Raw genomic sequence first — 22,437 nt, 5'->3', positions numbered from 1 at the left:
GGCGCTGGGAAGCAAAAAACCTGGAGGCGCTGATTTCACAACCGCAGCTGCCTGTAACCCCACTGAACTGGGCTCTTGACCAACTGAAGGTCACTGAGGAGAAATCACCTTGTAAATTTCACCATTGTAAATTTCCAACCTTTGTAAAGTTCGCAAGTTTGTGGAAGGTTTTCCAGTCACTGAAACCTGGGAAAAACAGTCTCCCCCATAAACTGCAGCTCAGAGGAAGCGAAGTTCGTTTGGTGATAGCTGATCCCTCATCATGGGGCTTGGGGCGGGCACCAATGACACCCCACTTCCTGTGCTGCTGCTCCTGATAAGGGGCCCATCAGTCTCCAAGATCTTTTTCTAGGCGCCTGATATAGTCCCAGTGCAGGCCATGAGTGACCCCAGACCCAGAGGAATGCCAGGTGTGGTCCAAAACCAAGCCCCCCCTCCCCCCCCTCCCGGCAACCCTTTTTTTGCAGAACATTCACCAATGTATCTATGTCATCCCCTCTCGGAGAGCCCGGCAAGCTACCGAGAGTATTCGATATGCCAGACACAGTAACAACAAACTCTCCAATGGAGACGTTACTGGGCCCGCTCGAGCAATCTATGTCATAAGCTCGAAACAAGTTGTTCTGGGGCTGGAGTGATACCACAGTCGGTAGGGCATTTGCCTTCCACGTGGCCAACCTGGGTTCCATTCCCAGCATCCCATGTTGGTCCCCCCCTGAGCACCGCCAGGAGTAATTCCTGAGTGCAGAGCCAGGAGTAATCCCTGTGCATCCCGGGGTGTGACCCAAAAAGAAAAAAAAAAATTCAAAACAAGTTGCTCTTGCTATGTTCTTCAGGGTGTTAATGTCCCTGGCCCAGGGGGTTGTAACTGTTATTAGCTTGGGTGCTGGGTGTCCGGCTGCGGCCCCTGAGGGTCCCATCTCCTGGCTGGGGAGGGGTAGTGGGGAGAGGGAAAGAGGGGAGCCCTGCTTCTGGCTGAGGTCCCCCAAGCCTTGCATTTTTTTTTTTTGCCTTTTGGGTCACACCCTGCGATGCACAGGGGTTACTCCTGGCTCTGAACTCAGGAATCATTCCTGGCAGTGCTCGGGGACCCTATGGGATGCTAGGAATCGAACCCGGATCAGTCACATGCAAGGCAAATGCCCTACCCCCTGTACCGTCACTCCGGCCCCTACGCCTTGCCATTAGTAGTGCTCACACACCTGGCTAGCCTGGACACCACTTACTGTTTTGGGGGGGCTTTTTGCTCAGGGGTTATTCCTGCTCTTCACTCAGGAATTACTCCTGGCCTTGCTAGGGGACCCTGTGGGATGCCGGGGATTGAACCCGGGTCGCTCATGTGCAAGGCCAACACTTTCCCTGATGTAAAATGCTCCAGCTCCTGGAAATCACTTTTTTTTTTTGGTTTTTAAAAGTTTTTGGGGGTGGAAGGGATAGTACAGCAAGGGAGGGCATTTGCCTTGCAAACAGCTGACCCGGGTTCAATCCCCAGCATCCCATACAGCCCCAAGTATGAGGTGAGATCCAAAAAACCAAAAAAAAAAAAAAAAAACCAAAAAAGGGGCCAGAGCTAGGATGTTTTCCTTGCAAGTGACTGACCCGGGTTCAATCCCTGACATCCTCTAGGATCCCCCAAGCACTTCTGGGAATAATTCCTGAGTGCAGAGCCAGGTATGACCCAAAAATAAAAATGTTTTGGGCCCTGCGGCCAGAGCATTAGCATAGCAGGTAGGGTGTCTGCCTTGCGTGACGTCCCATGTGGTCCTGTGAGCACGGCCAGGAATAATTCCTGAGTACAGAGCAGAAGCCCTAGCATCACTGGATGTGGCCTGAATCAGGTTTTAGGCTCTTGGGGTGCTGGTGCGCTCATACTGTGGGCAGACCCAATTTCCATCTCCCATCTCTCACATGGTCTTCCGGCCTCTGCCAGAAATAATTCCTGAGTGCAGAGCCAGGAGTATCCCCTGCTGAGCATCGCCAATGTGTCACCCTCCAAAAAAAAAATTGGGGGCTTAGTAGCCTAACACTAGCATAGTGGGTAGGGCACTTAACCTGCCTTATATGCACCAACCTGGGTTCAATCCCCAGTAAACCCATGATCCTTGAGCAGAAGCAAGCCCCCAGCACTGTGAGATGTGGCACCCCAAAAAAACATTTGGGGCCTCTGAGCCAGCGGGATGATACCACTGTTGGTGCGCTCACCTTGCAAGAGGGTCTGATCCCAGACACAGCCTATGGACTCCAAGCCCCGCCAGGAGTAATCCCTGAGCACTGAGCCAGTGTGCACCCACCTCCCCCCAAAAAACAAATTCTGAGGCCCTATCTGATGATGCTCAGGGGCTACTTTTAGGAATTGTTTTTCTCTTTGGGTCACACCCAGCGATGCACAGGGCTTACTTCTGGCTCTACTTAGAAATTACTCCAGGCGGTGCCCGGGGGGCCATATGGGATATTGGGAATCGAACCAGGGCTGGTCGTGTACAAGGCAAATGCCTTCCGTGCTGTGCTATCAGTCCAGCCCCTAGTATTGATTCTTGTTCGGGCGCCACACCCATGATGCTCCGGAATTTCTAGCTCAGTGCTTGAGGGACCAGTGTGTTGGGACAAAGACTTCCCCCTGGGATGGGGGAGTTCACCGTGTCCCTCCCCTGCGACCAGCCCTTACCCATGATCTATTTTGATGTTCAAAGAGGAAGAGAAGGGAGGAAGATGGGCCCAGGTGCCTGGGCAGTCTCATTAAGATAGCTTTATTCAATCCCTTTACCTTCTACAATGGATTATAAAAGAGGAATACTTCATTGACATGTAATACTGTCACGATGGGCGTACCATGGCCAGGTAGGGAAGTGAACAGGGCGGGAATACACGTGAAGGGCAGGGCGGGGCCCAGTAGGAAAGGGATTCAGTCCAGGTGCATTTGGGGGAGCTCATGAACTGCTTTCAGAACCCTGAAAATAAATCTATCCTGTTCCTGGGGCTTGGACACTCCCACCTGCTTCTCCAAGCTGTTCCCAACGGGCTGCGCTTCGTAACCTTCTGTCAATTCTCACACACACACACACACACACACACACACACACACCCGCGTAGCAGGGGTTCCATGGTCTTGTGTTCTGCACACCTCCGGGGTGCTCAGGGCTTATTCCTGGTTCTCTGCCCAGGGATCACTCCTGGCGGTGTCCCCGGGAATTAAGCCCGGGTTGGCCGTGCGGTCGCTCTCTCTGGCCCAAACCCCTGGAGTTCTTTGGTTCTCCAGCAGGAGGAGGATCCAAACCAGTCAGCCAGATTCCAACATGCCAAGCGACTGACTTTCCCAGGGCAAAGGCCAGCCTGTGGCTTATGGGAACTGGAGAGTGCCCTGGCCTTGTGCCTTGGGGTGTGTGTGTGTGTGGGGGGTGACCCCTCCTTCCCAGGCACTTAGGGAAACATTCCCTTCTTCTGTGCACCGAAAGCGGGGCAAGCCAGGGGCACGGAGATGCTCAGGGCAACCAAACGGGGGGACACTGCACGACACTGCTCGCACACAGACTGGGCGCCCCCTTCCAGCCGTGGGGGGGCTGCAGGCAGCTGCTGGGGGAAGCGCTGTCTCTTTAAATTTGCGCCCGGGATGCTGGGGGGCAGCCAACTTTTAATCGCTCACACATGGGGTTTGGGGCGCCTGGCCTGTCTTTGGCCCCCCAGCCCACGCCCAGCTTCCTTGCCTTTGAGGCAGAGGAGGATGGATGGGGGTGGGCTGAGGGACCCTCAACCCCCCTGGCAGGGCTCAGGGCCATCCTTGGCAGTGGGGGGGTATTAATGGGGGGGGCAACGCTGACCAAGGAGGATGTGGCAGAAAAAGGCTGTTTCCCACCCTGTGAAGCAGAAAAGAGGGGAGGCATGTCGATGAAGTGGGGTGCAAGGCTCTAGGGGGGCCTGACCCGCCGGGGGTGGATCCGTGTTAATATCAACCCTCAGGATTCAGAGGGAAACGGCTGGTTCCGAGGTCTGGCCGTAAACTGGCCGACTCCGCCGTCCAACAATGATTCAAAACGCCAGGATTTTCCCCTCCCCCAGGGAGTGAGGGGCCCTCCGCCCAGAACCGCCAGTTGATTGTTCTGGAAACCCACGCACTGAACTGGCCACTGGCGGGGTGGTGAGAATCCGGCCGCGGGTCTAGCTTGGAAACGGGGTGCACCGGGCTGGCTGCGGGGGCTTCAGGGGGGGCTCCCTACCTCTGGCAAGACAGAAAACCCACCCACGGGGGGCCTGGAGGCTTTCCTGGCTGGGTGGAGGGGTGGAGCCGCGGGAAGGCATGGGTGGGGGCGGGGTGAGATTGCCCCACCCCCAGCAGGAAGAGGAGGACCAGGACGATGCCCCTTCCGCTACTCCTCTGCAGATGATGAGGCCACATTTGCACGGTCATCATCGGACATCGGGGCAAACTGCAAACAAGAGAAATTTCTTTGGTTGGGGGTTCCTGGCCAGCGCTCTCGGCTCTGCCTCGCTGGGAGCTGGGGTCCTAGTCCTGGGGGCGTTACCCAGGCGGGGTGGGGGAGGGGCTGGGCTGGGAGGAACACTGGAGTTTTTTGGTTTGTTTTGGGGCCACACCCTGCAGTGCTCGGGGATCACCCACGATGCGCTTGGGGGGTCCCTGCGGGGTGCTGGAGAGCAAACCCCAGTCAGCCCCATGTCAGGCAAGCGCCCTCCCTGCTGTCATATCCCTCTGGCCCCTGCCTTTTGTTTCTGCTTTAGGGCCACATGGGCTGTGCTCAGGGCTTAACCCGGCACCCAGGAGTCACTGCTGGTGCGCCCAGGTGACTTTCACGGTGCTGGGGATTGAACCCAGGTCTGCTGCATGCTAGACAAGTGCCCTCCCGGCTGATGTGGCAGTGCTCGAGGGAACACATGGCTGGTCAGGGCATGGCTGGCCGCTAAGGCATGCGCCCTCCCTGTTGGCCTTGCTCTGCCCCCCAGCAGGTCTCTCTGTCTTGAGTTCTATTTTAGGGCAGTATCCCGCACTCGGGCTCGTCCTGGCTCTGTGCTCAGGAGTGCCCCCCAGCGGTGATGGCGTGCACTGTCAGCACAGGGAGCAAACTGGGATTGGCTGGACACAAGGCAAGCCTTACCCACTGCAATCTTTCCCGCCCCCCATCTTCCTTAAAATATTTGGCGGGTGGAGTGAGAGTACAGAGATTAGCATCCTATCACGTCCCCCAGCGCTACCAGGAGTAATTCCTGAGTGCACAGCCAGGAATAACTCCCGAGCATCACTGGTTGTGACCCAAATATAAGTAAGTCACCGTCACTGTCACTATCCTCCCGTTGTTCATCAATTTGCTCGAGCGGGCCCAGTAACGTCTCCATTTTGAGACTTGTTGTTACTGTGTTTGGCATACCGAATACGTCATGGGTAGCTTGCCAGGCTTTGTCGTGCGGGCGAGATACTCTCCGTAGCTTGCCGGGCTCTCCGAGAGGGCCGGAGGAATTGAACCCGGATCGGCCAGGCTGGCTGCACACAAGGCAAACGCCCTACAGCTGTGCTATCGCTCCAGCCCATAAATAAGTAAATATATATATATAAATTTGTTTTTGGTGGGGGGGCTGTGTTAGGGCACACCGGCTCAGATCATCTGTCTGGTCGGGGCTGGAACTGAACCTGGGGCTGCAGGCTGGCTGCACTGTCTAACCTCAGTTCTGGGTGGAGGGAAGGAGTAGGGGCGCAGCAGTACTGCAGGCCGCTGTGCTGCCACCCATCACCCCCACCTTCTGTGAGGATTTGGGATCCCGTGAGCCCCTCGGGCCCCGTGGCACCTCACCGAGCACTTGACGTTCATGCGGGCGTACAGCAGGGACGCGACTTCGCTCTGCCCCGCGTCCAGGGCCACCATGAGCGCGGTGCTCCCGTCCTGCAGAAGCATTGGGCGCTGTGACCGTGCCCCCGCGGGGACCCCCACTCCCGCCGGCCAGGGTGTGCCTGCAGGGGACTCACACGGTCCGTGAGGGAGATGTCGCAGGCGGGGACGGCCAGCAGCTGTGCAGCGATGTCCTGGTGGCCGTGCTCGCAGGCGCACATGAGGGCCGTGGAACCGTCGCTGTCCTGCACGTTGACGTCGGCCGAGCAGGCCAGCAGTGCCCGTACCACGTCCCCGCGCCCGTGGCTCACTGCCAGCATGAGCGCCGTCTGCCCGGCCTGCGAGGGGCAAGCACTGGGATGGCACCCCGGTTCCAGAACCTTCTCGAAAAACACCCTCTTCTTTGGAGGGGGCGGGGTGCACAGCCAGCAAGGCTCAGGGCTGACTCTGGGCGGGACTGGGGATGGAAACTGGGTCAGCTGCCCACAAGGCAGCGCCCTCCTCACTGTACTATCACTGCCCCTGCAAGCACCGTCTTTTTTTTTTTTTTTTGCTTTTTTTTGCTTTTGGGGTCACACCCGGAGATGCTCAGGGGTTACTCCTGGCTCTGCACTCGGGAATCACTCCTGGCGGTGCGCGGGCGACCAGATGGGATGCTGGGAATCGAACCCGGGTCAGCCGCGTGCAAGGCAAACGCCCTACCCTCGTGCTGTTGCTCCAGCCCCAATGCACTGTCTTGCTGGTTATCTGATGCTGCCAACTGTTCTTCGATCCCACAACCCCATTCCTGGGAGGCTGTCCTGGTTCTTCCCGAGGACGCTCACCTAGTCCCCCAAACCGCCCCCCCCCAGCTGGTCCCTCACAAGCATCAACAGAAGCAGGAATGGAAGCAATGAGGGGACGAAGTGATAGGACGGTGGGGAAGGCGCTTGCCTGGCCATGCAGCCAACCTGGGTTTGGTCTCCGTCATTCTCTGTGTCCCCCCAGCACTGCCTGGAGTGATCCCTGAGCGCAGAGCCAGGAGTCAGCCCTGAACACCGCCGGAGTGGCCAAACCCTCCCCCCATCAAAAAAAAATAGTGCAAGGGTTACAGCCCTTGCCAGCTGGCCCCAGACGAATCCTGGGGATTGCATATGGCCCTCTTGAGCACTGGCAGGGGTCACTCCTGAGTAGAGCCAGGAATAGCCCGAGCGCTGCCTGGGGGCTCCAAGCCCTTGCCCCACCGAATAAAAATGGAAGCCGAGAGCTCAGGGCACAGCCCGACCCCCAAGAACACCCACCCCGGAGAGCTGGGGGCTGTTTAGCACCCGGAGACGGCGGCTGTGTCCCTGCACGTGTCTGCGTGGAAGGCCACGGCGCCCTCGGGCACAGGACCGCCCGCCCAGTGCTCAGAGCGGGGTTATCTCCGCTGCCCGCTAAACACAGACTGTTTACACGAGGGGTCCAGACACAGGGAGTGCAGGGACAGGCCGGCGGCCAGGGCAGCTGCGAGTGGGCTAAGGTTACCTTTTGGGGAGATGGAATGTTCTGGATGGAGAGGTGATGATTGCTCAACCCCAAGAATGCCCTTAAGTGCCAGTGGATTGCACTTTAGGGCCCCTGCGGCCGTGCTTTGCAGGGTGCTTGCCCCCGGCCCCAGCTCCCTGCTTGAGCGCGGCTGCTGCTCTGACGTGGCCTTCCAATACACGCTTCGACCCAGCCCCCCAAATTAAACCAGAAGCTTCTGCGAGTTTTTTGTTTAAGGGGTGGGGGTGGCAGGTTGGGTCACACCAGGCGTGCTCTGGGGTCGCTTTTGGCAGCATAGGATGGTGCACGCAAGGCCAAAGACTCCTCCCACCCCACCCCATTTCCTTTAAAAAAAAAAAAAACTGGGCTTCGGGCCAGAACCATAGCACACCTGGCCGAGAGCACCTGCCTTGATGTGGCAGACCGGGTTCGATCCCAAACACCCCCTCTTTGGTTCCAAGAGCTGCCAGGAGTGATCCCAGAGTGCAGGTCCAGGGACACCCTGAGCACCGCCAGGTCTGGCCCCAAACAACAAAGTGCCCAGGGTAAAGGTGACCGCGTTGGGGCTGCAGCGATAGCACAGCGAGAAGAATGTTGGCCTTGCACACGGCCGACCCGGGCTCGATTCGCAGCATCCCTGAGCACCGCCAGGAGTAATTCCTGAGTGCAAAGCCAGGAGTAACCCCTGTGCATCGCCGAGTGGGACCCAAAGAAATGATAAAAAAATAAAAATAAAGGTAACCGCCTTGGGGACAGGACATCACAGCGGGGAGGGCTTTGCCTTGCACGCTGCCGACCCAGGTTCAATTCCAGCCATCCCCTAGGGCTGCCCGGGGCCCTGCCAGGTCTGATTCCTGAGTGCAGAGCCAGGAGGAGCCCCTGAGCACTGTGGGATGTGGCCCCAAACCAAAACAGAAAAGGGTTCTCTTCATGGGTGAGGATGGCCCGGTTTGACCCCCAGCACTGCATGCCCTCCCCCCACAGCGGGAGTGATCCCCAGACCTGCACCCGGGCCCCTCGTGCCATCAGCTCACCTGGCTGGCCTTGGCATTGACGTCCCCCAGCCGGAAGAGCTGCAGGACTGTGTCAATGTCGTCCTGCGTCTTCAGGGGGGCCAGTGCTGTGAGCATCAGTGGGCTGTAGCCGGCGCGGTTCTGCTTGTCCACCTGGCACACACCTGGGGCAGAGCCGGACCTCAGACCCCGGGGAGGCTCCCCCCAACATCTCCGCCCTCAGACCGCAGAGAGCGCTGGGCCTGGCGTCTCTGCCATCAGAGGGTGACCTGATTCCTCTCCCTTACTCAGGATCGGGGGCCCCATTCCAGCACGGGGCCCCACCGTTCCACCCCTTGGACAGGAGGGTCCTAGAGATGGAGACTGCCTCCTCCTTTAGACTGGGTCCCCCTGGCATGCGCATGGCAGTGAGGGCGGGGAATCAGGGAGGGGTCTCCCCTTCCATCTGGACATCTAATCAGGCTGGTCTGTCACCCCCGTCAGACTAGGGAAGGGTCCTTCCTTCCTGCTCACCAGGGACCACTCCTGGCTGCCTCTCAGCCCCAGGCTGGAGGCCGCACCCTGTCCTCACACAGGGGCTCAGGGCTGTCACCCCCATTATCCAGGGGTCCTTGGAACGGCGGAAATGTCACTTCCCCTGGGCTCATGATGGCTTTTTTTTTTTTTCAGAATTCTGAAAAGTTCCCAACTTTTCTCTAGACTCCAATCACCCCCAGAGATGGGAGGGCTCTGCCTCCCCACTCGGACTGCCGGGTAGTACCTCCACACCCGGCCTACTGGGGCAGTGCCTCCCCCTCAGACTATCGGGCACAGCTTCCCCCCTCCGACTGTCAGGCAGTGCCTCCCCACCGCAGACTGTCAGGCAGTGCCTCCCCCTCAGACTGTTGGGGCAGTGTCTCCCCCCTCCAATTGTCGGGCAGTGCCTCCCCCCTCCGACTGTCAGGTAGTGCCTCCCCCCTCAGACTGTCTTGCAGTACCCTGCAACATGCTCACCGCTGTCCAGCAGCTGCCGCACCACAGGGAAGTTGGCGTGGGACACTGAGTAGTGCAGCGCGGTGTTGCCGTTGCCGTCGGCGATGTTGACCACGTAGTGCAGCAGCCGCGCGGACATGGCCCTGAAGGTGACCAGGTGGCGGCGCAGCAGCTCGGGGTGGGCGTCGCTGTGGCAGGCCAGACGCAGCCACTCCTGCAGGACCGTGGTGTGGGCCACTTTCTGGGTGCAGGCAGGGGGCAGGGCGTGAGGGGGGTTGAGCCCTGGGTGAGCCCCCCCTCCCCCCACCGCCCCGGTCGTACCAGCTCGCGCTCACTTAGAGCGCTGGGGTTGTCCAGGTACTTCTCCAAGGCGAGGCAGGCCGAGATGAGTTCGGGGCTCAGCTCCATCCTGCCGGGGACAGACACATGTAGGGGTGCACCCGGGAAGCCCCCCGCTTGCCACACCCGGCAGGGCGCTCCCCCACTCCGCGGCATCCGTGCGCTGCACCCAGACCGCCCCTCTCTACCCAGAACACATCTTTACTGATTTTCATGGACTTTAGGAGGGTTTGGGGGGGCCACACCCGGTGTTGCTCGGGGCTTACTCTGGTTCTCTGCTCAGGGGTCACTCCCGTGGGGCTCAGGATGCTGTGGGGTGCCAGGGTTCAAACCGGATGGACTGCATGCAAGGCCAGTGCCCCAGCCCCGGGGCCACCGCACCTGCCTCAAGAAGGCATCTTTGGAGCGAGCGTGACAGGACAGCGGGAAGAGCACTGCCTTGCGGGGCACCGACCCCGGGTTCGGGCCCCGGCACCCCGTCGGGTCTCCCAAGTCCTGCCAGGAGTGATCCCTGGACGTAGAACCAGGAGCCAGCCCATGAGCACTGCTGGGTGTGGCTCAAAAAACAATAAAAAGATTTCATGTTTACCATACATTTCACGGGGACCCGGGGACCTCAGAGCCCCCCCAAGAGCCTGGACGAGCAGGCGGCCCCCGGGGCGCAGGGACAGCCTCTCTCAAGAGACGACTTTTCCTCGGGGAGGGGAGAGGGAAGTAAGTGGGGTGGAGGGTGAGCCACGAGACGGCTGAAGAAAAAAAAAAAAACACCAGCTGCCCCCTCACTTCCGAAACCCAAACCCCCACAGCACAAACTGCCGAACTAGGGGCCAGAGTGATGGTACAGTCCAGCGGGGAGGGCATTTGCCTTGCCCACGGCCAGCCCGGGTTCCACCCCCAGCATCCCATATGATCCCCCAGCTGGGAGTGCAGAGCCAGGAGTAACCCTTGAGCAGTGCTGGGTGTGACCCACAAAGAAAAAGAAAAAAGAAAAAATCAACGCAGCTGCCTGACGAGAGGCCTGGAGGTGTCCCGGGAACCAGAGCGTTTGCCAGTTCATACTAACGTGTGCATGACTGATAGCAATTTTGGGGGCTTGCGGGGGGAAGAGGTTCATGCCACCTGCCTGAATTCCTGAACCCCTGCCCCCCCCAAAGAAAACACACACACACAAAAAAAAACAGCAACTAAACTAAAAATAACTCACCTTATCTCCTCCTCTGTGTGGGACGCTGAGGTGTCCTCCGCCGGGGTCAGGCGCCGACACTCCCGGATTCCCGCCGCTGCCGTCGCCGGGGTTGAGGGTCTGAGTTCAGGGGCTTCGGCCGGCGCCAGGACCCTCTTCTCGCCTGGCTCGGCGGCAGCCTCGTTCTCTGTGCTCTCGTTGTCAGAGAAGTTCTCTGCCGTGCTCGAGTCCTCGGAGGACGACTCGTACCTGAGGGCGGAAGACGTGGGGAGGGGCGCGGGGCTCTGAGGGGTCATGACGGGCGTGATGGGACATGGGCAGGGCTGTGGCACAGTGCACACAAGAGCACGTCACGAAGGCTAGTTCTGTTCGCACACTGCGGGGCTCCTGCACCCCGGCCCAGTGTCCCCATTACTCATGGGCCCTCTCCCTGCTGCGGACGGGGGTGCCCCCTTGGCACTTTCCTGAGGTTTTTGTTTGTTTAGGGGCCACCTGGCAGTGCCCTGAGGGTACTGTTCGCTCAGGAAGCATCCCAGGCCGGCCGTGCACCAGCAAACACCCAGCCCCCTACACTGTTATTTTCTTGTTTTTTAATTTATTTTTTACTTTTTATTTTGCTTTTGGGGTCAGACTGGGCGATGCACAGGGGTTATTCCTATTCCTGGCTCTGCACTCAGGAATCACTTCTAGCGGTACTCAGGGGACCATATGGGAGGCTGGGAATCGAACCCAGGTTCGCTGCATGCAAGGCAAACGCCCTACCTGCTGTGCTATCGCTCCAGCCCCATGCTGTGTTGTTTTTGAGCCCCAGATTGCTCAGGGATCCCCCAGGGATGCTCAGGGGAACCCCGAGTCCCATCTCGCTCGTCCCTCCCACATTCAGTGGTCCCTGGGGCCAAGGCACCTTCCCTCGGAGCCCACCCCCGACCCAAGCGCCCCCAGCCTCCTCTCCCTGCACTGTATTCGGACCACCTCTCGTACCCCCAAAGGCCAGAGGCTCCCTGCAGGCGGGCAGTGAGGTATGAGGGGCTGTGGGGTGCTGGCTCCGGCGTCAGAGCCCTCCAGTCCCAGCTCCCTCGTGAGCTCCAGCCAACACTTCTGTGCCTCAGTTTCCCTGGCTTCACACTGAGCTGTGACTTAAGGAGTCAGAACACGGGGCCTGGGCAGGATCCTTGGTGAGCTTCTGGTCTCGAAGGGACAGAGGGATGAAAGGAGGTGGGGGTGCAAGCGGGGGTCCCCACTCACCCGCCATTGACGCCCACAAACTGCAGGCTCCTCCGGCGGGCGGGGGCATCTGCCGGGTCCTCCTTCCGCTTCATGATGGATCTCACGGCCGGGGCCTGGGGCTCAGCTGCTGGGACGCAGGGAGGGCAGCACTGAGTCTCCCGAGTCAGACCCTCTGCGCCCCGACCCCGAGGGGGCCTCCGCCACTGACCTGCACCCCTGGTCGCCTCCAACATGCCGGGCTCCCTGGAGGCAGCGTTGCCGGTGCTGCTGGGCAGAGTCACAGACCCCGGAAAGGATGAGGAGGATTCTGCAGGGGCCTCGGGGGGAGCTGGGGGGGACAGGGAAAGAGGCTCGTGGAGGGTGACAGTGACAAGCCCACAGTCCTGACAGTCACCGGCAAGGGCTCGTTCTCAGCCCACAATGCTCCCACGGCTCTCTGCTCCTTTATTTGGTGGGGCGTGTGGTTTGGGGCCTCACCAGTGGTGCTCAGGACTTACTCCTGGCTCTGTGCTCGCTCAGTGATCACTCAGGGAACCCGAGGGGATGCCGGAGATCAAATCCAGGTTGGTGGTGTACATGCCAAATGCCCTCCTCGCTGTTCTATGGCCCCGTTTCACTTTTTCCTAACAAACGCGACATTATTTTTCTTTTTGGGTCACACCTGGCGATGCTCAGGGGTTACTCCTGGCGGTGCTCAGGGGACCATATGGGATGCTGGGAATCGAACCCAGGTCGGCCACGTGCAAGGCAAACACCCTACCCACTGTGCTATGGCTCCAGCCCCACAAACGTGAAACTGTTCATTTGTTCCTGCTTTGAAGCACACCTGATGGCAATCAGCGCCACTCCCATCCTGGTGCTCAGTGGGGCTCCAGGTGGGCTTTAAGGGTCCTGCAGTGCTGGGGGGTGAGGGGTTGAGCTTGGGGGTCCCACATGCCTAGTGTGTGTCCTGCCCATTGAGTCTCTCCCCAGCGAGATGGTCATATTGATGTTACATGTATTTTGCCACAACTGCAAAATTAAAAAAAAAACTCACCAAAACCCCAAAAACAACACCCATCCAGGATGGTGGCCTGAGGACAACCGTCACTTGCAGCTGTGGCTACCCAAGGGTGCCCCTGGCTGTGCGGTCTGGGGCGGGCAGCGGGCCCAGCCCCCATCACCTGATTCCTGCCCGTGGCCGCACACCAAGGCCACATCTGGGAACGTGCTCAGCCCGCCCTGGCCACGCGTGGTTCCTGCGCCCCCACTTCCCCGGATGTCCCCTTCCTGTCACTGGCCACAACGCTGCCCCTCGATTGTTTGTGGCCCCTCCTGAACTACCGTGTGTATTTTTTTTTCTTTTTTTGGCGGCGCCAGGAGCGGACGAAGGCCCGGCAGCCACATGCCCATCAAGCACCTCCCTGACCCCCAAACTCTGTCGTGGGCGAGGCAGCCTCTCACATCTGTGGGGACCCAGGCTCCTGCAGAGCAGAACCAGCTATACTGGGGTGCAGAGACAGGACAGCGGGGAAGCACGGGTCTTGGACACCGCCAACGCTGTTGGATCCCCAGAACGCCACAGAAGTTGGATCCTCGTGTCACACCAGGAGTGATGCCTGAGCAGAGCCAGGAGTCAGCCCTGAGCATCGCCGGGTGTGGCCCCCAAACAGAACAATGAAATGGGGACCCAGAGAGACAGGACAGCGGGGAGGGCGCTTGCCTTGTATGCAGCAGACCCGGGTTCGATTCCCGGTATCCCATAGGGTGCCCTGAACCTTTCCAGCAGGGATCCCTGAGTGCAGAGCCAGGAGTCAGCCCTGAGCACCGCCGGGTGTGGCTCCAAAACAAAAGAAACAACAGGGTGTATGTGACCAGCGAAGGGCCTGAAGGAACAGCCAGATGCTTGACCTGTGGCCTGCGAGCAGCAGCCCTGGTCAGGGAGGCACCAGCTCAACCTCGCCCAGTCACGGGGCTGCTGAACTGCATGTTCAAAAACAGATCCAATGGCCCGAGAGAAAGCCCAGTGGGTAGCGCACTTGCCTTGTATGTGACCAACCTGGGTTCCCAGGAGGGATCTCTGAGAGCAAAGTCAGGAGTCAGCCCCGAGCATCACCGGGTGTGGCCCCAAACCAAAAATTAAAACAACTCTGCGGACCCCAGAAAGCATCTAGTGAGCGGGTCTCATGCCATGCACCTGGCCCACCCGGGTCCAATCCCTGGCACTGCTGAAGGTCCCCCAAACCCCACCAGGGCAGATCCCTGAGCACAGAGCTAGGAGTCAGCCCTGAGCACCTCCTCCCTCCTCAAAGAGAACACCCCCTGGACAAAGTGCATCCACAGAAGACTCCGGGGTGGGCGGGCAGTCCCAGCGCTACCAAGAGAGGTTATCTTCCCAAGAGGGAGCCAACAAACTTTTCTGTAAAGGTCTGGATAATCTTTTCAGCTACGGGCCAGAGCACTGTTGGAAAAGACCTCAAAATAAATAAATAAATAAATACAAAGACAAATGCAACAGAAACCCAAACCCAAAATTATTTAGGGCCTGGAGCGATTATACATCTGGGTAGGGGGAAGGCTCTTGCCTTGTGCGGACCCAATCTAGGGTCCACCCATGACACCCCACAGGGCCCCCGAGCACCCCCAGAAGTGCAGAGCCAGGAGTAAGTCCTGAGCATTTGCTGCGTGTGCCTCCCCACCTCCCTCCCCCCCCAAAATAGCAGCACACTGCACTGTCCTCCCGTTGTTCATCGATTTGCTCGAGCAGGCACCAGTAACGTATCAACAAATTGTGAGACTTGTTGTTACCGTCTTTGGCATATCGAATACGCCACGGGGAGCTTGCCACGCTTTGCCGTGCGGGCAGGATACTCTCGGTAGCTTGCCGGGCTCTCCGAGAGGGGTGGAGGAATCGAACCCGGGTCAGCCACCTGCAAGGCAAATGCCATACTCGCTGTTCTATTGCTCCAGCCCCCCCCCCAATAATAAAATATTGAAGAATTAGGGGACAAGGAGATGTACTGAGGTCTGGGTCTTGCCTCCCAGCTCAGGGGTGCCGGGTCCCTGAGCACCAAGCCTGTGAGGCTCCCACCCCAAAAAGAAAAAGAAAAGTGTCTCCTATAAGTCGGGCAGAAACCGCAGCTGTTAAAGGACATGCAGCAGGGACTGGAGCAATGGCACAGCGGGTAGGGCATTTGCTTTGCACGCGGCTGACCCGGGGTTCGATTCCCAGCATCCCATAGGGTCCCCTAAGCACTGCTAGTAGTGATTCCTGATTATAGAGCCAGGAGTAAGCCCTGAGCATTTCTGGGTGTGACCCAAAAAGCAAAAAATGTAAATAAATAAAATAACAGGGGCCAGAACAGACACAGGGCGCGCACGAGCCCCTGAAACGGATTCCGGGTTCTCCACAGCCCCCTTCAGCCCCACCCCCACCCCCGTGAGCAAGCCCCACCCCATAATGAGACCACCCCCCCCTTCCCAGGAATTTAAAACACAGCAACAACAAAAACCAAACTTTCAAAGTTACAAAACCAACTTCTAAACATCCCAGCGCACGAAGAGTTCAAAAATAGCGCTCAGCGGAGCCGACGTCAGGCCGAAGGGAGAGTTTTGTTTTCCTCAAGCACAATTCCATTTTAGGAAATTAAACACTCCCAGGGCATATTTTTCAAGGACACCCAAATATCTAAATAAGCTTCTGGAAGGTGGATCTCGAGGAGAGAATGATGTTCCAGGGGTGGGGTGTGCCGGGGCGGGCGGGCGGGGGCTTGGCACGCCGAGGCTGTGGCGGTTACAGTTTTAAATGCCTGGGCAAGGAGAAAATGACACAAAATTGAAGTCACCGCGTTGGGTCGACAAGCTCGGGACGCGGAGCTGCTGTCACCAGCAGGCCTGCCGCGCTGGGGACAGAATTGGGACGAGCCTCACGCAGGGCCTCACGCATCACCCCTGCGTGGTCTGTCTCACCAGGCAAGAAACCAGGGACTGAATGATTCTGTTTGTTTTTCTTTGGGGTCACACCCAGGGATGCTCAGGGCTTCCTCCTGGCCCTGCCCTCAGGAATGACTCCTGGCAGGGCTTGGGGAGCCAATGGGATATCAGGGATTGAACCCTGGCTGGCCACTGCAAGGAAACGCCCTCCCTGCCGCCCTATTGCTACAGCCCCAAATAGGGCTGTTTTTTTGCTTTCTGGGTCACACCCGGCGATGCACAGGGGTTACCCCTGGCTCTGCACTCAGGAACTACTCCTGGTGGTGCTCAGGGGACCATATGGGATGCTGGGAATCGAACCCAGGCCGGCCGTGTGCAAGGCAAACGCCCTCCCTGCTCCCCTATTGCTCCAACCCCAAATAGGACCGTTTTTTCATGTGAAATTTCTAGGTCAGATAGCAATGCTCAGGGGCCACTCCTGGTAGAGCTCACGGGGGTTGATATGGGGTGCGAGAGACTGAACAGGGTTAGGTGCTATGCAAGCAAACACCGCACCCGCGGGACTATTGCTCTAGCCCCCCAATACAGATTCTTTGGAAGTTCTGATAGCGTGTCCGGATGGGGTGCTTTTTGGGTTTGGTGTAGAATTTGCGGCTCGTTTGCAAACCTTCCACAGAGAAAAGGGCATCATCCTGCATGCAAGCTGCCTCCCCACCCCCACTCAGGACAGATGGAACAGGAACAGAGGAACATTTTTCAGTATGGGAGAAAAAAAATCTACCGGTGACATCTCATAGAGGCCTGAGCTCAGGGCTGGGGTGTACCAAGGCCTTTCTGGGGGGAGGGGGGATGTCCAGGTCTCCACTGGCCCCACCTACATATCTCAGTCTGAGGGAAAGGCAGCCAGCCCCCACCCCACCCCACCCTTTGGCAGGAGGGAGCGAATTCCAGATGACAGAGAGACTGAGTGGGCGCCCTGCCTCCTTCTCCAGGGAGCCCTCCCTGACCTACCCTCCACGGGCCGGACCATCAATGCCAGTTTAAGGCATCAATGGCCTTAATACTTGCCCACTCCTCAGAGGGGTGCATTTCGCTTCCCATGGGGCACCTCCGAGGTTGAGACCTCCTATCCCCAGCCCCCCTGTGTTTGTCTACCCAGGGCTTGTTTTTCAGTTTTTGGGTCACTGAACAGTGCTTGGGGGTTGGTCCTGGTGGTACTCTGGAGACCCTGAAGTGCTGCGAGGCAAAGGTGGGGCTCCCACTCCAGGCCCCTCCTCCTCAGAACGAGTTCCTCTGCCGGGGCCCCTCCCGGGGGTCCCCCTCTTTGCCACCTGGCCACTTCTTGTCTTTGGCAGCTTGGTTGGGCGAGCCAGCAGGTCGCCCTGGGGCATCTGTTTAGGCCACTGTGAGCGAGCAGCCTAGGGGATCAGGGCCCCCCCACACCCCAGCCCCTTGCAAACTCAGTGAGACTCAGTGCAAGCACCCAACCCTTTGCTCTCGGCTGCAAGCCAGGGTCCCAGAAGGGGTAAGATAGCGCAGCTGGAAAGGCACGTGCACAAGGCTTTTTCAGAATCTCCTACACCCCGCAGGGTCCCCCAAGCACCTCCCCCAGCCCCACCAGGAGTGATCCCTGAGTACAGAGCCAGGAGTCAACCCTGAGCACCGCCTCTGTCCCCCAAAGCCAAAAAAAATACACAAAAAATAAAGTGATATCCTTCCCTCATTTCTTGGTGCTTCTCCTTGTTCTTGGGAGAGGAGGGTTTACTCTGAGCCCCCTGTGCCCCTCTAAGTGCCAGCACATGGCCAGTCAGCAGAGGGAAGGGGGCACTGGGTCCATCTGCAGTCAGACCATCTGCCTACAACCAGCTTATTCCTGCTGAAACTTACAAGCCCTCCAACTGACTAGCCGGGCCAGGGTGCAGCCAGTAGGGCGCTGGCCTTGCTCTCAGTGGGATCCCACCAGAAGCAATCCTTGAGCACTGAGGCAGGAGTGATCCCCGAGTAGCCCACCACCAAAAAAAAAAAAAAAACAGGAAACAAGCCCGATATCTACCACCAGGGTGAGATGGGGGCGAGGCAGCTGGACAGGCCTTTTCTCGGCCAGTGCGGCCAGCAGCTGCCCGGGAAGCATGTGTGGAATGGAGGTCGCCTCTGCACGGTCCCTCAGGCCGGGCCGGGTGCGCCCCGGGCACGGCGCCAGGGCCCCGGGGCTGGGTGTTTGGGATGGACGCAGAACAGAGGCTGGGTGCCCAGTGCTGGCTGGGAACACCACCCCGGGGAAGGAAGAAAACACAGCTGGGACCGCGCCCGCCGCTGGCTCCTCCGGCCGCCTGACCCCCAAGGGGAAGCGGGAGGCTGACCCCACCCCCCGGAGTGATGGGCAGACGACGCCTGACGTACCCGCACAGATGCCACTCACGAGAGGAACCCCCGTGCCCCCTCACGGGTCTAGACACAGAGGCTCAAAGAGGTGGCACTGATGGCAGTGCCGGGGACACGGCAAGTGGGGCCCGTGCCAGGACCCCCGTGGCACGCCGACACCCCTGGGTGTCGCTCCTGGCCTGGGCTGCTGCTCAGATCCCGAGCAGCTGTCCCCGCGACAGGATGCTTATGAATCACTCTGCTGGCTTCTCCTGAGCCTGTGGGCGGCGGGGGAGGAGGGGCAGCTGGGCACCCCACATCCCCTTTCCAGGCACGAGGATGCAGCACTTCCTGCGGGGGCGCCCCCTCCCTCCCCCCAGGGTCACAGGACCCAAGTGGGGCTGCCTCCCGGGGCCCAGCCCGCCCCCATCCATAGCTGGTGGGGGAGAGACGCGGTCGCAGCTGCCCCCATGATGAGCGAGAGAGCCAAGCCGGCTGCACAGGTCGGCCCGGGATTCTCCTTGGCAGTTTGCATAGAACTGCAGGTACAGATGCCCAGGGCGAAGGGGCTGACCTTCACCTGCCCGTGAAAGAAACACCTGCCCCCCCCAGGCCCCCGATCCAGATGGGGTGGAGAGACTGAGACAAGAAAGGTTTGAGAGGTGCGGCTGGATCCAGCCATGCCTGAAGCTGCCCCCAAGTAGTGCAAATCCCACTTTTCCTTCCCATTACGTCACCTACGCTGGGACTGGCTCCTGCCACTAATGGAATCAAGAGAGCCGGGGGACTTGCCCGGCAAAACCAACAGCCTTCAGCACCCGCCTGCAAATGCCAGCACGCATACAGGAGGCTGCACACGTGGGCACCCCCTGAACAGACACCCGATGCTTCCGCGGGGTCCGAGCTGGCGGTGCCATGGTCCCGTTTTGGCCACTGGAAGAGGTGGAGACACTGGCTGGCAGGGTGCAAGGCCAGAGGTGGGGCCGGGGTTCAGGAGCAGCAGTCCAGACTGCGCGCAGCCAACCTGGGGTTGACTCCCGACATCCCGTATGGCCCCTTGAGGCAGGAGTAACCCCTGAGCATCGCGGGGTATAGCCCCAAATTAAAAACTAACTCCCGAAACCCCAGGCCTGGACCTGGAGACGCCCTGCAGCCCTCGGCCAGACGAGGCTCACCTGCTGCCCCCTGGCAGTGCCGCTCCGAGATGCTGATCTTCTTCACCACGTGCACGTTGCCGGGGGTCGAGGGGGACGCGGGCAGGGTCTCCAGCACCTCGTGGCTGCGGAACAGCGCGGGGCCCTCGGCGGGGGCGGCAGTGGCCAGGGCGCGCAGCCCGGCCCCGTAGGGCTCCAGGCTGTGGGCACGCTGCGCGGGGGCCCCGGCCGCGGTGCTGGCCGCCACCTCCACCTCGCGCGGCCCCTCCACCACTCTCAGGGTGTCTGCCCGGATGGGGCTGTCCGGCGGCGGCGGCCAGGCCTGGGGCTGGCGCGCCTGAGCCGCCTGCAGCTCCCGCAGCGCCTTCTGCAGCTGCGTCTCCAGCACGGCCACCTTGGCGGCCAGCGCGGCCTCCCCGTCGGGCAGCCCCAGGTCCCGGTCGCGCACCCAGGTGCCCACGCTCCGGGTCTCCGGCGGCCCCGGCTCGCTCGGAGGCTCGGGCAGGTCCAGGCACAGCTCGCCGCGGGCCCGGCCGCCCGCGGGGTGGCCCAGGAACTTCTGGCTCTTGAGCTGCACCATGAGCTGCCGCTTCTCCTCCTGGAGCACCGACAGCTTCACCTGGAGCACGGGGATCAGCTTCACCTGCTCCTCCAGCTGCCTCAGCTTCCGCAGCGCGCCCGCCATCTGCTCCCGCACGTGGGTCAGGTGGCCGGCGTTGGGGGCCACCGGCGTGGACAGGCCCGAGCCCCGCGGCGTGGGCGGCGGCAGCCCCACGCCCACCAACGAGCTGGTGGAGCCCGCGGCGCTGGGGGCGAGGGAGCCCAGGCCGGGGCCCCCGGCGCCCGCCTGCTCCTCCAGCCGCCGGCGCGCGTCCAGCAGCGTGCGCTCCACGCGCGGGTTGAAGGCGCCCGCCCGCGCCTCCAGGGCGCCGTACTGCGGGTAGAAGCCGCGGCCGCAGTACGAGTAGGCCGAGTGGCGGCTGTCCCCGCTGGCGTTGGAGCACAGCGACTCGGTGGACGTCCACCAGGAGCCGGGCCCGCGGGGCAGCGAGCCCAGGCGCGGGCGCCGCTGGACCGACACCCGGCGCAGCGTGTGGCCCTTCTCGATGTCATCCACGTACTTGAGGAAGTCCAGGTCCAGCCGGTAGCCGTAGGGCGTCTCCACCGAGTACGGAGGGTCGGGCTCCTTGGGCGGGAAGGCAGGGGGCGAGGCCGGGCCGGGGGTCCCTGGGCGGGAGGGGATGTTGGCGAACCACGTTGGGGGTGTCCCTAACCCCCCCTCCCCGCCACAGGGGCATCTGAGTTCATTGCCCAAGGGAACCGTTTCCGGGTGGCAGTTTGGGCAGTACCAGGCCTGGGGTTCGGGGGGCCCTAAGTGACACGGGGGACCAAATCTGGGGTGGCCACATGCAAACCGTCTGCCATGACCCCTGCACTCCTGCTCTAGCCCTCAAGTTTACACCAGTGCCACAGGGTCCCATTCAGACAAACCCCCCTTGCCTCCCCCCTCAGACTGAGGGCTCAGCTCTGCCTCCTCCCTTAGTCCCTTGGGACAAAGCTACATTGTCAGCCAACTGGGCCTGGGCCATACCCCCTCGGGCCCCTCCCTGTAGGCCTGTGTCCCTCCCTTACCCTGCCCCCCCAGATCCCGACCTGGGAAGGGGGCCGGAACGTGCAGGACCTGGGCCATCCTCAGCACTGTGGCTGTCCTCGGCAAACTTGGGGGGGCTGTCACTCAGACACTGGGTGGCACAGCTGGAAGCTCACCTGGGCGCGAGAGGGGTTAACAATTGAAGGGGGGACATCGTGTGAGACCCTCTCCAGAGCATCAGCCAGCCCGCCTGGATAAAAAGGGGCGTATGGGGGGCTGGAATGATAGCACAGCAGGGAGAGTGTTTGCCTTGCACGAGGCAACCCGGGTTCGATTCCTAGCATCCCATATGGTACCCAAGCACCGCCAGGATGATTCCTGAGTGCAGAGCCAGGAGTAACCCCTGTGCATTGCCGGGTTTGACCCCCCCCAAAAGCAAAATAAAAGGGGGCATATGGGGACCCCCCTCCCGAGTCTGGGACAAAGCAGCAGAACCCAGCACCCCAGCACATCTGTCGGCCCCAGACAAGCTCCAGCTGCTCCTGGCCCAAGCAGCCACTAGGCACAGGAGGAGCGGGGGGACCAGGGGTCACGCGTGACAGGGGGTGGCCTGCCCACCAGACTCCAGGGAGGAAGACATGTGGGCACAGCGAGAGAGCAGTGGGGGGCTGGCCCCCCCCCCCCCAAGCAGCAGTGGGTCTGGAGGGGACCCGGGAGTTAGGGAAAGTTGTGAGGGGAGGCGGTGAGGAGCAAAGCCTTTCCCCTTTTTGGAAACAATTTTCTCTAAAAATAAACAGTTTCACTGCTCAGGCTCAGTGAGGACTTCCTGCCCCCCCCATCTCCCCAGGACGCGTCCGGCTCTGGGGCGCAGGAGAGGAGGCTGGGGCGAGGCCCGGGAAGTCATGGGGACAGGGAGGAAGGGAGGAAGGAAGAAGGGGGTGCCTGGAGGCTGCCAAGGGAGACACAATCAGGGTCCCTCATTCAGCAGCCCCCCCATGCAGGAGGCGCACCACGGGGGGGTGGGGCTGGACTCTCACTGCATCTGACCTCCAGCTGCCCAGACGCAAAGGCAGGGCCCAACGCCCCTTTCCGGCCCCCGGGGTGCCGGGGCCGAGTGTACCTGGAGGATGGGCCAGGCCGGGCACCTGACAGGCATAAAGGCGGGGCAGGGCTCCTGGCCGTGGTCGCGCTGACCCAGGGTCCCTGGTCCCGGGTTCTGTGCTCCGAGCCTCTCTCCACGAATCTCTCTGTCTCTCTCTTGCCGTCCGCGTCTGCCTCTGGTCTCTCTGCACTTGTCTCTCTCTGTCTCTGCACGTGTCTGTCCCGTCCTTCTTGAGGTGCCTAGAGC

General features: G+C 60.4%; 1 protein-coding gene across 1 annotated transcript; it reads right to left on the bottom strand.

The window, feature by feature from the left end:
* Positions 1 to 2,710: 2,710 nt before the first annotated feature.
* On the bottom strand, positions 2,711 to 22,384 carry KANK2 (KN motif and ankyrin repeat domains 2). The gene is made up of 12 exons (XM_056119378.1): positions 22,210 to 22,384; positions 21,152 to 21,265; positions 19,520 to 20,725; positions 12,280 to 12,399; positions 12,090 to 12,195; positions 10,866 to 11,093; positions 9,644 to 9,731; positions 9,344 to 9,563; positions 8,372 to 8,514; positions 5,969 to 6,169; positions 5,796 to 5,885; positions 2,711 to 4,421 (listed from the first exon to the last, which is right to left on the bottom strand). Exons 2-12 carry the CDS (start codon positions 21,186 to 21,188, stop codon positions 4,362 to 4,364), a joined length of 2,499 nt encoding a protein of 832 aa, XP_055975353.1. The 5' UTR covers positions 21,189 to 21,265; positions 22,210 to 22,384; the 3' UTR covers positions 2,711 to 4,361.
* Between the last annotated feature and the right edge of the window lie 53 nt (positions 22,385 to 22,437).

Source organism: Sorex fumeus, unplaced genomic scaffold, assembly GCF_029834395.1.
Source record: "Sorex fumeus unplaced genomic scaffold, SorFum_2.1 ptg000041l, whole genome shotgun sequence".
Lineage (NCBI taxonomy): Eukaryota > Metazoa > Chordata > Mammalia > Eulipotyphla > Soricidae > Sorex > Sorex fumeus.
Note: the sequence above shows the minus strand (reverse complement) of the source record. Positions and strands in the feature narration are given on the sequence as shown.